General features: G+C 41.4%; 1 protein-coding gene across 1 annotated transcript in view; it reads left to right on the forward strand.

Annotated features, from left to right (window-relative positions):
• The window catches only part of kek2 (kekkon 2), a 176,447-nt gene extending 170,212 nt beyond the window's left edge, over positions 1-6,235 (forward strand). The window contains exon 2 of the mRNA XM_065229727.1: positions 1,984-6,235. Within this exon, the coding sequence (XP_065085799.1) occupies positions 3,283-5,760 (2,478 nt within the window). The 5' untranslated portion in view covers positions 1,984-3,282 and the 3' untranslated portion in view covers positions 5,761-6,235. The remainder of the gene's footprint in view (positions 1-1,983) is intronic.
• Positions 6,236-16,531: the final 10,296 nt, after the last annotated feature.

The following is a 16,531-nucleotide window of genomic DNA, read 5'->3' on the forward strand; positions in this document are numbered from 1 at the left end:
GGGGACGATTAGGGCTAGGCCGGTGATGATAACCCCCGTTCACGTGTTCCTAGTCTTTGGCCGATTGTCGGAGTTTGATTTGCGTAAGTCTTATAGGAATTAGGGATATCTTGCGTGTCTTACGTGAAGTACACCGAACGCGTGTTAGTCAGCCAGTCGGCTTCCTACCCGAAATTCGGGAAACTTAATTCTCTCCCTAGGAAGGTCTCAAATCCGGGCAAGCTACCAACTGTTGGATGGTCTCCTTTAGGAGTGGCGCTTAAGCCATCCTTCTTTAAAAAGGGAAGCTCGACGGGCTGGCGCGTTACACGTCCCGGAGAGAGAGAGGTTAGGATTCCGCTTATATTTCACCGCCACCTTCTTCGTCGTCGCTGCCACGTCCGGATTACGATTGCCACCACTTCCAGGCTTCCTGTCGGTCGACAGACGTTCCCCGAACACTTTTTAAAACGATTGTCACGGTCGATTTGGCCACATCCAACTATTTTGCCAACTAGGAAAACTCATCCATAGCAACACTCAACTTCCAAATGCAGCATTTCAGGTTTTATAAATGCATTTTTTACAGAAATACACCAATTTGAAGTTGACCAATTTTTGCGCGTTCCAGACTTTATCAACCAATAGTCGGATAATCTAAAGTTAATGCATTTTGGGAACGATTTGATTCTGTATCGCGAACATTTAGAAGAGTATTTTATTGGAAACTCTACATCATTTCCCAAAGGCTTGTTTGTCATTGTCATAAATATCCAAACATTAAAAAAGCGTCGTGAATTTGCTATGATTTCTTTCGTAAACGATATCGTATCACATCGAATTGATTCAATAGAACTATTGTCATCCTTAAATTTATATACACCATCTAGGCATTTACGAAATAGAAATATATTTGCTACAAATCGTCATCGTACGAATTATGCCAAATTTGGACCCTTGAACCAAATGATGGATACATATAATAAGCACTGTGATAACATTGACTTTACAATGACAAAAACCAAATTAAAACAATATTTTAATTCGTCGCATAACGTCAACTAGAAGTAATGTTTTAACTTGTTCTTAAGACATATTATAAAAAATATAAACAAAGACAAAATTGTAAAAATAGCACTTAAGACAACAATTGTAAAACGGTCTACACTGATTGACGACAAATAAATAAATAAATAAATACATTGACAACAACGCATTTAATTATAACAGCATTAAGACTGCTACAACCAAAGTTTGACCGATTATAAAATTGATTCGAACGAGTTGTAAAATTTTCTAATATTCCAATGTGTAAACATTTTAAACCTTATACGTGACCTCTATCTGATATTTACCATTTTTTGCACAGGCTCATATTTTTGCGCTGTGATGTGAACTGAGGGTGGTTGCAATGATTACCGACACAGTTTTCCAAAGGGTACAGGTACCATAATTTTACGTAGTTTAACAACCCACATTGTTTAAAAACTCTCCGTGAAAACGGTGCATTTCGAACAAAACAGCTCGTTAGTCCGTCTTAAAAAGAAACACGAATGACTTCCACTACTGATCATGCCATGTCCAGATGAATTTGCCATTGTAAAAGGCGTTGCTGTCAGTTGATAATCCCACACTCAGCGTGGGGGCGCACTTTATGTTTCGCTATCAGGCAACAATTTGTTTGGAATGCTCTCCGAATGCATTCACCTGTTCGTTTAATTGGATGAAAATGAGTCGCCCTTCCATCATACGACCCATCGCTGAGAAGTGCGAAAAAAAGCCAGCTGAATTTCCACTACGCTACCCACCAGGAACGATTCTCGCTTCAGCACTTCGCTAACGAAGCTCCATTCAGCGAGCGCCCCAGCAACGTTCGTATAATTTCTGCGTGTTTGCCTCTGGGAAAATAATTAATTTTATCAACAATTCAACCCTTTCCGACTGAAGCCGGTGATGTTTCCCGATTATTAAAATGAATTTTCCACGTTTCCCTTTTTTTTGCAGACCCTGGAGAGCCATCAACGCGTTCGGAAGTATCCTTGGACAACCGGAACGATTATGAAATGCTATGACCCAGCACGACAAACCCGATGTCCTCGTGAACAGCAGAAGCACATTGGATTTGCATTTCCTTCTGCTACCATCATCATCATCATCAACCACGACGGGAACGGCCGGAGATCCTCGTTATCGCAGTGATAAAACAGCCCCGCCAGCTTGACACCCGTCGTGGGCCAGGACCCGGACAATTGTACACTGCAGTGTGGGAGGGCGAAATAAAAGAACGGATATTCCGAGTCAAAGATTATGACTTAGCTATGAGATGATGTTCATCCGACTCGCTTGACTCGGTTGATGAAGATTTGCAGCAGCAGCAACGGTATCGTCCGGAAGTGTTGGGGACACAAAAACAGAGTGCAAGCGTTGGAAATTAAGTGCAGATAGTTGTCATCTGGGCTGGGCAGCGAAGACACCAGCGAGGAGGACGACGAGAACTAGAGACGACTCCGGCAATTGCGGTACGTGGTCGGTCGGTCGTTCGTGTCTACGTGGAATGAAAATGAAAGACAAATAAGCCTCGCACCTTGGGGCGTCATCGGTGAAGAGGGGTAAGCCAGAAGGTGAAGAGGGTTCGAGTGAAGTGAAATTAAAAAGCTGGTTTCTGGTGACATCGGGTTTCAGTTGACGGTGGTCCCAGATGTGAAGTGGCGAGAAAATTTATACATTAGTGTTTTATTTCGTGCCCCAGGACGACGACAACGGCTTGGCACGATGAAACCGGGAAGACAATGAGAGTGGAAGCAGGGAAGACTTGCATGTGCCTCGCGCTGCGGAAAGAGAAGAGCAAAAATTGTGAGATTTGTTTCCAGAGTGATGCCACTGCCGGTAGTGAATTGAAAGCGACAGAAAAAAAACGTGCAAAAATCGCAATTTCCTCGCCAGGGTGAATCGGAATGGAAGAGGAAACTTCGTTATTAGCGAGCTGGAGTACAAAAAATTAATTCAAATTTTCCTAGCCAGAAATTTCAATTTTCCGTTGGTTTCCGTAGACGGCGGAGTGGGCAAAAAAGTGAATCGATTTTTGTCGACCGCTGTGGCAAGCAAGCATAGAAAAGAATTAGCTGCGGAAAAGAACTGCGACAAATCGGCAGATCGAAAGTGAAACAAATTTATATCGTTAGGATCGATCGGAAGATGAGAAACCCAATTAGTGACTCGATACCAAATCTCAGGAAGAAAAGTTGAAAAACGATCAAAGTGGTGCTCGAACGACGACAAGTGTAGCAGGGTTGCAAGCGAAAAATGTGGCTTAATCTAGTGATTCTGGGCACACTGTTTTACATGATGCGCCTGGTCAACGGCTGTCCGGCCGATTATTGTACGTGTAAGTGGAAAGGTGGCAAACAAACGGTTGAATGCGGTGGGCAGCAGCTTACTCGGATACCGGACGAGATGGACCCCGGAACGCAGGTCCTGAACTTTTCCGGAAACGGACTAACGCTCCTGCCAAACGAACGCTTCAAAAAGATGGATCTGATCAATCTGCAGAAAATCTACCTGGCGAGAAATCAACTCATGAAAATACACGAACGAGCATTCAGAGGACTTACGAATCTTGTAGAGCTGGATCTCTCCGAAAATGCATTGAACGTCGTTCCCACGGACACCTTTAACGATTACCCTGCATTGATGCGATTATCTCTCAGTGGAAATCCCATCCGAGCTCTACAGACAAATGCCTTCAAGCTTCTATCGTTTCTTACCACCTTAGAGTTGAGCAACTGCCAGATTGAACTAATAGAAGATGAAGCCTTCATCGGTATGGATAATTTGGAGTGGCTTCGCTTGGATGGTAACCGGATAACAGCCATCCAAGGTAATCACGTGCTACCGGAAAACCTACACGGCATCAATCTCCAAGCGAATCGATGGCAGTGCGATTGTCGGCTCCTAGACATTCACACGTGGCTCAACAGTTTCAACGTTCCACAGCGTGAAGAACCCAAGTGCTCCGGACCACTACGGTTAGCGGGTCAGATAATCAAATCACTTCAACACGAAGACCTAGCCTGCCTTCCGGTCATCACTCCGGACTCACTTTACCGGGAAATATCCGAAGGTCGAAACATGAGCCTAACCTGTAAAATATCTGCCATTCCAGAAGCCTCCGTGTCCTGGTGGTTCCAGGGTCAACTCTTACAAAACGACAGCCTGCTGGCGTCCAACTTACACCTCTACCACTACAGTGAAGACTCCGGCGAAGAGAAACGCAGCGAGCTTCTCATCTACAACATCAGTCCCGAGGACAACGGGACATTCTCTTGCATAGCGGAAAACTCAGCCGGACGAATTCAAGCAAACTACACCTTGCATGTCATAGTCAAAGAAGAACCCGTTGTAGAAGAGGTCACCTTCTCACAGGAATACTTCCTAATCATAGTAGGAGCCAGTGCGGCGACCGGTTTCCTTCTGTTTCTTACACTGTGTATAATCATCTGCAGATGTAGCAAGCGTAACAGTAAGCGTAACTCTAGCAAGAAAACCCGTGGAAAGTCTGGGTCTGACACAACCGGCAACAATCAAAAATGTTCATCCATCACCAACGATATCGGCGAACCGTTGACATGTGCAAAGATCAACGGAACAGTTGCCATCAGCGAGAGCAATCCACAGGATGTAGTTCTCTATCTCAACACGGGAAGCAATCTCGAGAAAGCCGGTTTGAGCAATCTGCAAATCGGAGGCCAAGTGCAGTTTTGCAGTCCTCCTTCGGCTCGCAGCTACCAGGATCAAAATCCTGACCTCATAAACGACGCAGAAAGTGGGAATAAAATCCGAACAAGATCTGACGCGATGGATTCGGACGTCGGAGAAAAAGACTCAGATGAGCAGAGCAGCGTCCAAGATGCCAGTAGTGAAGCGAGTTTCCAACAAAGCTACTTCCAAACTCCTATGGGTATTCGACCCATGGGTCCACGAATTTCCGCCCTGTCAACACTGCCTCGAGGAATGAGCAAGGATATGTATCAACACCAGGTGGACATTCATCTCAGTCCGGGATGCTTCCTGGACCAGAATGGCTACCCCATCGATATTAACCTAATGACACAGGGTGGTCCCACCGTGAACTACTACCGGACGCTGCCGCATAACCGAGGCCAGAAGGGACAGCAACCGAACAAGGTGCGCTACTCGAATGATGCCGAGTTCATCACGCGAACGTCACAAACCTATCAGCTTTACGGTGCACCGGGGGACATCCGATACACGGCCGAAGGCTACCCCCAACAGGCATCGGGCAGTGAAGCCACGGGTACCAGTCAATTTCCTTCACCACCGGAAGGCTACAAAGGCGATCCGACTGCCGTTTCCGGTGTGCAATCGGTGACCTACATGAACCCACCGGCAGCGTTCTGCGTAGGCCCGTCAACACCCCAGCAGTGGCCATCGTTCCTACCGGGCTATCATCCCCATCAGCTGATACCGATCGCCGGTCAAGTGGGAGCCGATTTCAACCGATACTTACCTCCACTGGGGATGGGCTGTGCTAACGCAGCTGGGAGCAGCAGTCCATCGGCGCCGGTTCCGGTGCTGAAAAAGTGCGTCGGTGCCCAGACCGGTGATATGCTGGACAAGGACGTAATCCCGGAGCAGTGCGAAGATGACGAGGAGGAAGCGGAACACGAGAACGGGTCTAAGCTGAGGCACCTGTCCGGGCCGCTGGCGGACAGTCCGGACGAGGGCTACGTCGGCGAAGGGCACGAATCGACGGACATTTGACAAAAGATGAAACCTCCGATTCTGGATAAATCGAGCGTGCTGCACACTTCCTCCTCGATACAGCTGGAATCGGGCGATGTACCTTTATAAGAGGGTGAGTGTGCTCGGGTAGGTGGCGTGATTATGTGGACGAGAGTGTGAGAGTGGGTGTGTATTTTGTAGGTGAGGTATTTTATAAAAGAGGAAATTTAATAAACGCGATAGTTGTTTGTGAGAGGGGGAAACGGGCAAGTTTCGGCATGCATATTGGAGATGGAATCTAATGTTTACATTTGCGAGTTTATCTTTTTTTATCTGTGCATTGAAGAATGCATCGCTCTGTGCTCGGAATTATGGTTAATTTAATATGATTGAAGATATTTTATGAAAGCGATAATTTGTAGCAAAATCTGTAAACGCTTGATTTTATTTTTCGGTTAACTTAGGTCTGCTAGGCATGCAACGGAAAATCCTGAGAAACCTGATTTCTTTTTATTGTGTAGACAAACAATACAAACAATTAATTTTTCATTTAATTTGCCAAACACGTTTAGAAATGTGTTTTTTTTTTGTGACCGGAATATGAACCCTGGAGACCACGGGATGGTTGACCGGTAGATCCGGAACATGTGTAAAAGTGATCAATTCATGAAACTGATCCTAGGGTTCCTCGTTTTTGTCGAAACCACTCACGCCTTATCAAAATGAATTCAAAGTTGTGACCAGAATATAGACCACGTAATTTTTTTTCCTGGATTTGTTTTCCATCGATCTTATTTTCCGTACTGAGTTCCAATGTTGCCAACGCCAGGGAGGCAGTTTCCACAACTGAATCGTACCTATCGACCCATCAACTAACTCATGGACCTACGGCTTTACTTCCTTTCCGAAGGAAGGCGTGATCAGAGATTTTTTTGTCTCAGTAAATCCCGGCGGTGTTGACTGGGATTAAACCCAGGCCTTTTGGGGTGAGAGGCAATCACGATTACCTCTACACCACCGGCGCCGCTGTGGTTTATTCATGAAACTGATCCTATACATCCGCGGTTTTTTTTTTTCTAAACCTCTCATTAAAGCCTTATCATAATTAATGTGAAGTTCTGACCAGAATTTGGTCTCTGGAAACTACGAAGTGGTCCACTAAAACATCCGGAACATCCATAAAAGTGGTCCATTCCTGAAGTTTAGCCTAGAGCTCCGCGGTATTTTCAAAACTACTCGTAGACGTCTTATCACAATTAATTAAAAATCAGACTACAGACACTGCACAGTGGTCTAGAATGCAGATTTAGGTGAAAGGATATGTTCTGAGCCTGTAATATAAAGTTTATACTAAAAGTCTCTCCAATTAAAATGTTTCTTATAGTTAGGTCCTCATTTTTATGATAATGAATTTTAGGGTGGTTCTTATTATCATTGAAATCAAAAATCTAACTTTTTGTTTGTAGAAATTAAGGCTGTGTCATCATGATCATTTTTTCAGAACAATGTTTTTTTGGTTCCATTCGGGGTCTCAAACAACTGTGCAAAATTTGGGGACGATTGGCTGTAGCCCGGCTTTCCGCATTGCGTTTGAAATTTGTATGGAAATTAGTATGGGAAAACCTACTTTTTGCATCTTTATTACTAGGGACCACAATTTTGCACAAACAACGCGTCAAAATACGTTAAAGTATAGTCCAGGAAGTGCCTAACAACATTGCTGAAGGATGTGCGGTGCTAGAATGCCAATAAAAAAAGTTATAGCTGTTCAAAGATCAATGTTTCGAATTAAATGCCAAAAATCCCTTTTCCTGACAACACTGCCGGTGTACCAATGAAAGTCAGACTCCAAACTGAAATAACTTCGGAGTTTCTTATCTTATCGATTTGGTATGTTCAGATGAATCATTCACAAACAATTTTTCAATCTCATCTTGCCCTCTTCGCTCATATAAATGGAAGTAAAGCTTCAAACTGCAATAACTTCGGTGCTACTGATCTTGTCAAGCTGGTATGTTTAGATGTATTCAAAAATATGTACTCGATTTAATAGGCGTAGTAAGATATGGGGGGGGGGGGGCTTACTGTATGCTTTCCGGTTCTCACTTTTATCAATGAAAGTAAAGATAGAGACTAAAATAACTTCGGAGCTACCCATCTCTCGAGTTGTTCGGATGGGTTATTCAAAACATTTGCTTAATCTCATAAAGCAGTTGTAAAGCGAGTACCCCATTTTTCCTTCCCTACTATTTTGGTGTAATATACAATGTCAGATACATTCACACAAATTTTATTGGATTGTAATGATTATATTTCAGTTTAATTCTACGATCTCTCAGGGTAATGTTTTCAATGATGTTCTATCCCCCGAAGCAAATATTGCTGTTGAACTAGGTCTCAGGTGGATCTCTTGATAAGTCAGAAATTAGCTTCACCCCTCATCCAGCCATATCATTGACAACCATCAAGGAAGCAACTCGTTAATCTGTATCATTACTTCACTCGTTTGCCGGTTTTTGCTTGAAGCCTTTCGAAATTTCTAAAAGGAATCAGCACTGTTGGAAATGGCGTTTGTTTTGAGAACCCAACTAAAGCGTAGTCCACTTATAGTTAGCTCAATAAGCGAAATCCGAATGTACCTGTGTCTGAGGCAAAACTGGTGAAGACAGTTTACGTTTTCTCCTGTGGTACGACTACTTCTGTGTTTTCTATATGCGGTCGGCCCGCATCTTTAAATAGAAATAAGCAGTTGGACTAATAATTCAAACAACATCTCCTCACTAACAAATGAACGAACAAGGGGATATTAAATATTTACTCTACAACAAATTTCGTTTTAACAACTGCATATAGTAAGCCCACACCCCCGCTCTCTAACTACGCTTATGAGATTGAGCAAATGTTTTTGAATAATTAATCTTAACATACCAAATCGATAAGATAAAAAACTCCGAAGTTATTTCAGTTTGAAACTTCACTTCTATTGATATGAGTGAGGGGGCGGGCGGGGTATATTATAACCCCCCCCCCTTTCCCTCCAACTACACTTATCAGATAGAGCAATTGTTTTAGAATAATTCATCTGAACATACCAAATCGGCAAGATAAGAAACTCCGGATTTTTTTCAGTTTGGAATCTGACTCCTATTGGTACACCGGCAGTGTTGGCAGAAAAAAGGATTTTTGGTGTTTAATTCAAACCATACATATTTGAATAGCTGTAACTTTTTTTTTATTCATTCTAGCACCATAATTTCTTAGAAAAAGTGGTTAGGCACTTCCTGGACTATATTTGTGGGGTCTAGGGATAAAATTGTGGGGTCTAGGGATAAAAATGCAAGAAAGTTGGTTTTCCCATACTAATGTCCATACAAATTTCAAACGCAATGCGGAAAACCGAGTTACAACCAATCGTCCCTAAATTTTGCACAGTTGTTTGGGACTCCAAATGGAACTAAAAAAGGGTTGTTCTCGATTGGTTAGGTAAAGTTTGCGTTTTTCCATGTAACGATGACCCACCCATTTTTTTAAAATTTATAGTTGGGTTATTTTTATGTGGTCCTATGAAAACCATCTTTTGCCGTTAGCTTTTTTAATTAAAATTTCTCATGAAAGTCATCTTCTATAGACTTTAAAAGCTCTTTAAGATAAATGTTTAACAACAAGAGTTGTTGTCTGTATCTCTTCTAATAAAAAAGATGTACCCAATTATAATAAAATATATGAATAATATCAAATTGATTTTATACGAGTCTAAAAACAACATACCTCTATTTTTTTTCCATATTACTAAGAATAACATGCGCCCTTTCAAATGCCATTAAAAATCTTTTTTTTTTTGCCCCAACCAGAGATATTAACATTTTTGAAAGGGGGTTATTTTTAGTAGGAAAACGTCAATAACTCTTGATCGGTGAAAGATATCGACAAGCTTTATGCGGCAAAAATTTGCGCCTCCTAGAGATATAAAATTTATTTCCAGACACCTTTGCTCAGACAATTGCTATAAGAAAACTAGAGAAAAACAACTGATTTTTTTTCAGAGACACCCTAACTCAATTCAAGAAAAGAGCTCAAAATCGTTCAATTTGAGAGATACTAAAAAGATCTCTTTTACAAAGTTGCTTGAAATTAGCTCAGCTATAACTTTTAAAAGAATGTATAACTTAATTTCTACATCCAAAAAAGTTATGTTTTGGTTTCAATGATAATAAGAACCACCCTAGAATCAACTGTCATTAAAATTAGGGCCTATTTAGTTTGCAGAAGAGACTTTTAGTCTAAAATTTCACTTTAAGGCTCTTTTTTTTAACTAGTTTGTTTATTTGAAAGGCTCAATCGCGTTAGCTTTACGGTGCCGATAGTTCATTGTTCTTTGTTTGTAACAAAATTCACTTAATTCTATGTCTAGTAGGAGTTGAGCCGAACACTCGTGGCTTACTCGAGGTCAGAAAGGCACATTGTCGAAGGATTGGATCAGGGGAGGAGCTGGGGGTAAGGTTTCGTTGTCTCATCAGAGCGTTGTCACCAGTATGAACGGCAGTGCGGTTCTAGTTTCGTCTGGAGTTCGACCGGCTATGGTGACCAGTGGGCGACGATGAGACTCATGGAGACGGGGGACAAGCCAATCAAAAACTATTATAGATAGACAAAAGACAAAGGAATTAAATTATTATACTAGACATTTGAAGAAACACATAAACCGACTGCATATAGCTGATATCGCGAGTTCCCAATACGTCACTGATAGGAACATAGGGTTGTCTTCCTTGGGCCTCAAGGGTATTCAAAAGTCGCTCTCTGGCGGCGTTATTATCCATACATTGCCAAACTGCGTGATCGATGTCATCGTAACCGTTTCCACACCGACAGATGTTGCTGTCCACGAGGTTTATTCTATTGAGATGCGCATCTAGCGAGTAGTGGTTGGACATAAGTCTACTCATCACGCGAATGAAGTCACGACTTAAGTCCAAGAGAGAGAGCTCCCAGAAACGGTTCTGGAGGGGTGTTACTCCTGCCAGAACCTCGACACTCATGTTATGCGTTGAGAGCATACAGCCGAGAGCAATACGCAGGCAACGATATTGAATTCGTTCCAATTTTATTAGGTGACATTTTCTTGCCGAGAGAAAGCAGAAAGAGCCGTACTCTATAACAGAGAGAATAGTTGTTTTGTAAAGTGTTATGAGGTCTCCCGGATGAGAACCCCACCAATCCACCATGTGCCGCAAATTGAACGGAGAAAGTTGATCCTCTGCTGACATTTTTGCTTCAAATACGTAATATGGGTATTCCAAGTGCACTTTGAATCAAACCTGACCCCAAGGTACTTGAAAGACAATGATTGAGTAATGTTTCTGCCCAAAAGATTAAGCTGCATTTGGGCTGGGTACCGCTTTCGAGTAAACACTACCAGTTCAAGTAATCTAAGGAACTTTGCAATGCACTTTCAGGCTCAAAACATATCCTTCCACCTAAATCTGCATTCTGGATCGCTGTGCACTGGTGACCACGGGATAGTCCACCGGAAGATCCGAAACATCTGTAAAAGTGAAATGATGCTAGATCTCCGCGGTTTTTTCGAAACCTCTTAAAGACGTCTTATCGAAATGAACTCAAAGTTGTGACCAGAATATCAACCTGGGGACCACGGGACGGTTCTCCGGAAGATTCGGAACATCTGTTAAAGTGGTCAATTCTTGAATCTGATCTGCGTTCCACATTTTTTTTTTTCAAAACAACTCATTGACGTCTTATCATTATAATTTCGGACTTATGTTCGCAAAATTTACCCTTGGGTCCATGAAACAGCCCTCCAGAGGATCCAAAACATCCCTAAAAGAGGTAAATTCATGAAACTGATGAGCTCTAGGATGATTTTTCTAAATCACTCATAATAAAATGGAAGTTGTGACCGGAAAATGGACCATTGGTACCACAAAATAGTCCACCAGAAAGATCCGAAACATCAATAAAAGTGTTGAGTTTTTGAAACTGAGCCTAGAGGTCAATACCACTCATTGGCGTCTTATCAGAATAAATTTGGAGCTATGACCAGAAAACGGACCCTGGGGACGGATGGATGGTCTTCTGAATGATCCGAAACATCCGTAAAAGGGGTCAATTCATGAAACGGATCCTATAACTCCATGTTTGTTAATCGAAAACTCACATAGACGTCTCAAAAATATGAATTCGGAGTTTTGATTGGAAAATAGACCCTGGGGACCACACACTAAGAAAAATTCATGTAAATTTAGGTGCTCGGATAGTGATATATACGAGCGTCAATTTTTACATAAATTTGAGTCATAACAGACGCGAAATATAGCTCAATCAAACGTACTTTTCGTCGAGCAACGAATTTTTCAGTAACTTTTACCATCCACACAACCTATCTCACCTGCATAAAACATTCCCAATCGATAGAACTCGGCTCGATCTGGCTCGACAGTTTAATTACGACATTGTAGAATCAAATTGAACATCAAAAATCGACACGGCAAGATGAAATTCGCTGATGTCTGTATGTGCGTCTGTGGACACGTTCTGTCTAGGCAAGCTTTTTTCTAGATGGATCATCCGATCAATATGGTTGATATCTCGTTTGAAAGGCCCCATTGCGCCATTGGTCGCTATTGATTTTTTTCTCGATCTTACTTCCGTTTTTGGAGATATATAGGGCAGAATGATTCTACTTGTGAAAAAAATTTCATACCTATCTGATTTCCGGTGCCGGAGATTTACAGGATATAATGATTTTAGCTACCGATTTTTTAAAAATCAACGGTACATCCCATCAATATGAAATTTGCTGCAATGGAAAGACCTCATCCATATCTACACTATAATACCGTTCTTAAGTTTGGTGTTGGAGATTCCACCTTGTTACCTTTGTTACTAGCGTAACATATTACCTTTGTTACTAGCGTAACATATTACCTTTGTTACTAGCGTAAGATAGGTATTAGAATCGATTTTCACACGCCTTGCCCTCTGAGACCGATAGCCATCCACACAAGCTATCTCACCTGTATAAAACATTCCAAATCTATAGAACCCAATCAATTCCCAATTTCATCTAGGCAAGATTTTTTCGAGATGGCTTATTCGTTCAATATGGTTGATACGTGCCTGGGGAGTTCACGAATTGACAATCGGAAAGCTATGACAAACAGCGCATGGCCCTTTTTTCTCCAGGGGTGCATTTTGAACCATCATACTCTGAATCGCCTTTCTCTATCTATCGCACATATATGAATTTACGGTGTATTTTCCCACTAACCACCGATGCGATCAACACAAATAAAAACCTCCATTATCTGTTGAAAAATGGGAAAATTTACGAAAATTTTACACAGTCTAGTAGTAGTACCAATAGACCGAGAAAATCCATTCGTTCGTGTTATCATTTTCTGGCATTCTGGAAAAAAAATTAAGTAAACTTTTCTGAATTCCTGCACTTTTTGTGATTTATGAGTAAAGTAAAATCAAATTTGGGTTGATCTCGTTGGCCGTGTACAGCGAGTTTTTCCACCTGTCTGCACACGTTATTTCTAAACAATCCAATTTTCAGTAAGATCTACAGTAGATCTACAATATAGAGCAAACTAGATTTTACCTTAAAAAAGCTCTATACATCAAAAGTGGACGTTACACATGTCAATATATTCACAAAAAGAATAGTGTAACTGGCGCTTTAAACCTTGGTCTATACATCACCAGGGTGGCCAGGTCCACCGATTTATCGGTAGTCCTACCGATTTTCGGGATGCCTACCGATTCACTGACAAAAGGTTAAAAACTACCGATTTTTTACTTTTCCTACCGAGAATCACAGATTTTTAGTAATTTTGAAAAAAATGTTCAATACCTATGTGTTGTTTTCCTTGTAGTCAGAATAATTCTTAGCATTAGAATTGATCATTTTGTCAAGCTTCTGCATTCATGTTCCATCAGATGTCACAGCTGTTGTTTGTGGTGACATCTATAGGAAAGTAGACACAATTTGTTTTCCTATAATTGTTCACAGAGGACACTACAGTGCAAAACATGTCTGGTACCTCTGTAAATGCATTTAGAGTATTATTCGAAGTCCCTCCTTTTTTACACATTCTGCACACAAAATAGCTCACCCCTCACATAATTTCCCGCCGATATTTATGTATGGGGCGGGGCATAAAGTATCTTTTGCGCAGAATATGTAAAAAAGGAGGAATTTCAAATTTTAAAGTAAATGCATATATAGAGGTACCAGACATGTTTTGTAGTGTCAGGTACTCTATTTTGTAATCTGTGCAAGGGAAATCACCAATCGAGTGTCAACAAAATACATGGCATGTTGAGAGATTGAGGTCGTGATAGCAAATTTTCTCTCTTAAATTTGAATTTTGTGGCTCTCTGGGAACTGGTAGTAAAGCAGGTAAAACTGTATGGGGAAAAATCATTTTTAATTAATTGTAGCTTGTTTAACAGTAGTTTCCGGGAAAAAACTAAACGACAAAGTCCCTGACTAATTAATTTAGGTTGTCGTTCACTTTTTTTGACCTGAATATGCACGGAAAGCGAATTATTCCCACTTCTCTCAATTTTTATATGGGGATTTTTATCACTTCCTACCAGCGAAACAGCGCCATCTCTGTGGAAAATGGTCGAACAAAATGGTTAATTGGAAATATTAATTTCGACACGTTTAAAACAGAAGAACTGAAGGACAGTCCCCTCCTCCCGCTCACAAAGATTTCAAGTATCGGAGAAGCCTTCTTCAGACGGCCTACCGATAACTACCGATAAAAGTTTTGAGAAGCTACCGATATCGAAAAAAATAATCTGGCCACCCTGTACATCACACTCATTTTTAAAAATCGCTATTGGAACTGCTACATCGTGAAACAAACCGGGAACTCTGACCGATCAGTCCCGTTAGAATAGCTGTTGGGGGTGCCGCAGACAATGGTGCCACATTTTTTCGAATTTTATTCTATATTATCGCGGAACATTTGAAAAGGACCTATCCTCGGCCTCACTCTTTGATTTACCACGGCAAAATAAACGAATTTCTCGCTAAGCTCAAGTATAGTCGCTATATTCATAGCCTACCGGAGAGAATCTCGGGAACCAATTGAGCTGTCCAATAGCTGTTTGAAAAATTGAGCTGTCAATTCACGACCAACAACAGAAAAGAGCACATCAGCTACTACGAACAAAACTTCCGGAAGCCGTTTTCTCCTGACTTAAGCATCGCCTACGCAAACTAACACCATGTTTGGAGAAAATTTCCCCTATCCGATGATGCGTTCGATAGGCGAGGAAAGCATAATCAACGTTTTGTTTATAAAACTTGATAGAACGTTTTCAATTTTTGGTCTACAATATATTGAATTGATTCCGCTTTTTGATAGATCGAAATTCTATCCGCCAGACTATAAATATAGCGATTATAGTTAGGTTGCGCCTGAATCAACACACTGAATAAGAAATTCATTTGCAGTCGGGTTATTCGCGAAAGAGGAAATCGAAGAAGAGAATCGGGCTGATTGATTATTTAACTTTATTGGTTCGTCAAATATTATTGTGATATAATAGGATTGTATATAATAAGACTGTGCTTAAAGTATGTAGGGCACAATAAAACAGATTAAGTATAAAGTCATAAAGCTCTGATTTATGATTTGGACTCCAATTCAAACTAGCAATTGCTGTTTTGTTTGCAGCAATTGAGCAGTGCAGAAACTGAGACCAATAAAAAAAAATATCCATTAAGGCCTCGTATATCTATGAATAATACCCAAAACGATATTATACTGGGTAACAAAGATTCTATTCACCTGCTCGGTGGATCAATATGGTTAAGTAACTTATATGCGCTTTTAGCGGAATTTTTGAATATAGTTTCTCAGATTTCTTGGACTTCTTTCTCTTGCTTGACTCCTTGGAGATTTTTTGTTGGAGCTACAAATTAACGAAGGACTTTCTTTAATGTTCATAGGTTTTATTCATCACATCAAAATTTAATCAACAAACCATTTAAAAATATCAACTTATTAAGTTCTTATTCATATTAATTTGGTTTCCAAAAAACCGTGGAGCTCTAGGATCAGTTTCATGAATTGACCACTATTACGGATGCATCAGATCTCTTAATGGACCTTCCCATGGTCCCCAGCATCAATTTTCTGGTCAAAGCTCCGAATTTATTGTGATAAGATGTCTATGAGTAGCTCCTAAAAAACTGCGGAGCCTAGGATCAGTTTAATGAATTGACCACTTTTACGGATGTTCCGGATCTTCCACAGGACCAGACTTGTGTCTTACCGGAACCTGACTGTTCCCAAAAGGTGGCCAATAGGCTGATGCAAAATTTGAAATTTTTTCTCCACAGTGCTTAAACGGTTTCAAATTGGGCCCTGATTAGCCGCCAAAATTTGAACTCATTTAGTGAGAAACTGACTTGGCTTACTTACCTTACCAATCAGGCTAAGGCCTTGTTGTCCTCTGCTGTCCGAAGAAGTCGTCTCCACTCTACTCGATCCATGGCCACAGTTCGCCAGCCTCGTAGTCTGCGAAGGGTCCGCAGGTCACCTCCTACTTGGTCGATCCACCTTGCCCGCTGCGCGCCTCTTCTTGTTCCTGTTGGGTCGCTTTCTAGAACCATTTTCACTGGGTCGTCGTGCGGCATCCTTACGACGTGCCCAGCCCACCGTAGTCGCACAATTTTTGCAATGTGGACGATGGATGGTTCTCCCAGCAGCTGGTGCAATTCGTGGTTCATTCGCCTCCTCCACGTTCCGTCATCCATCTGCACTCC

This window comes from Ochlerotatus camptorhynchus, unplaced genomic scaffold, assembly GCF_037179485.1.
Source record: "Ochlerotatus camptorhynchus isolate MF236.1 unplaced genomic scaffold, CSIRO-AGI_Acam_v1.1 ptg000320l, whole genome shotgun sequence".
NCBI lineage: Eukaryota > Metazoa > Arthropoda > Insecta > Diptera > Culicidae > Ochlerotatus > Ochlerotatus camptorhynchus.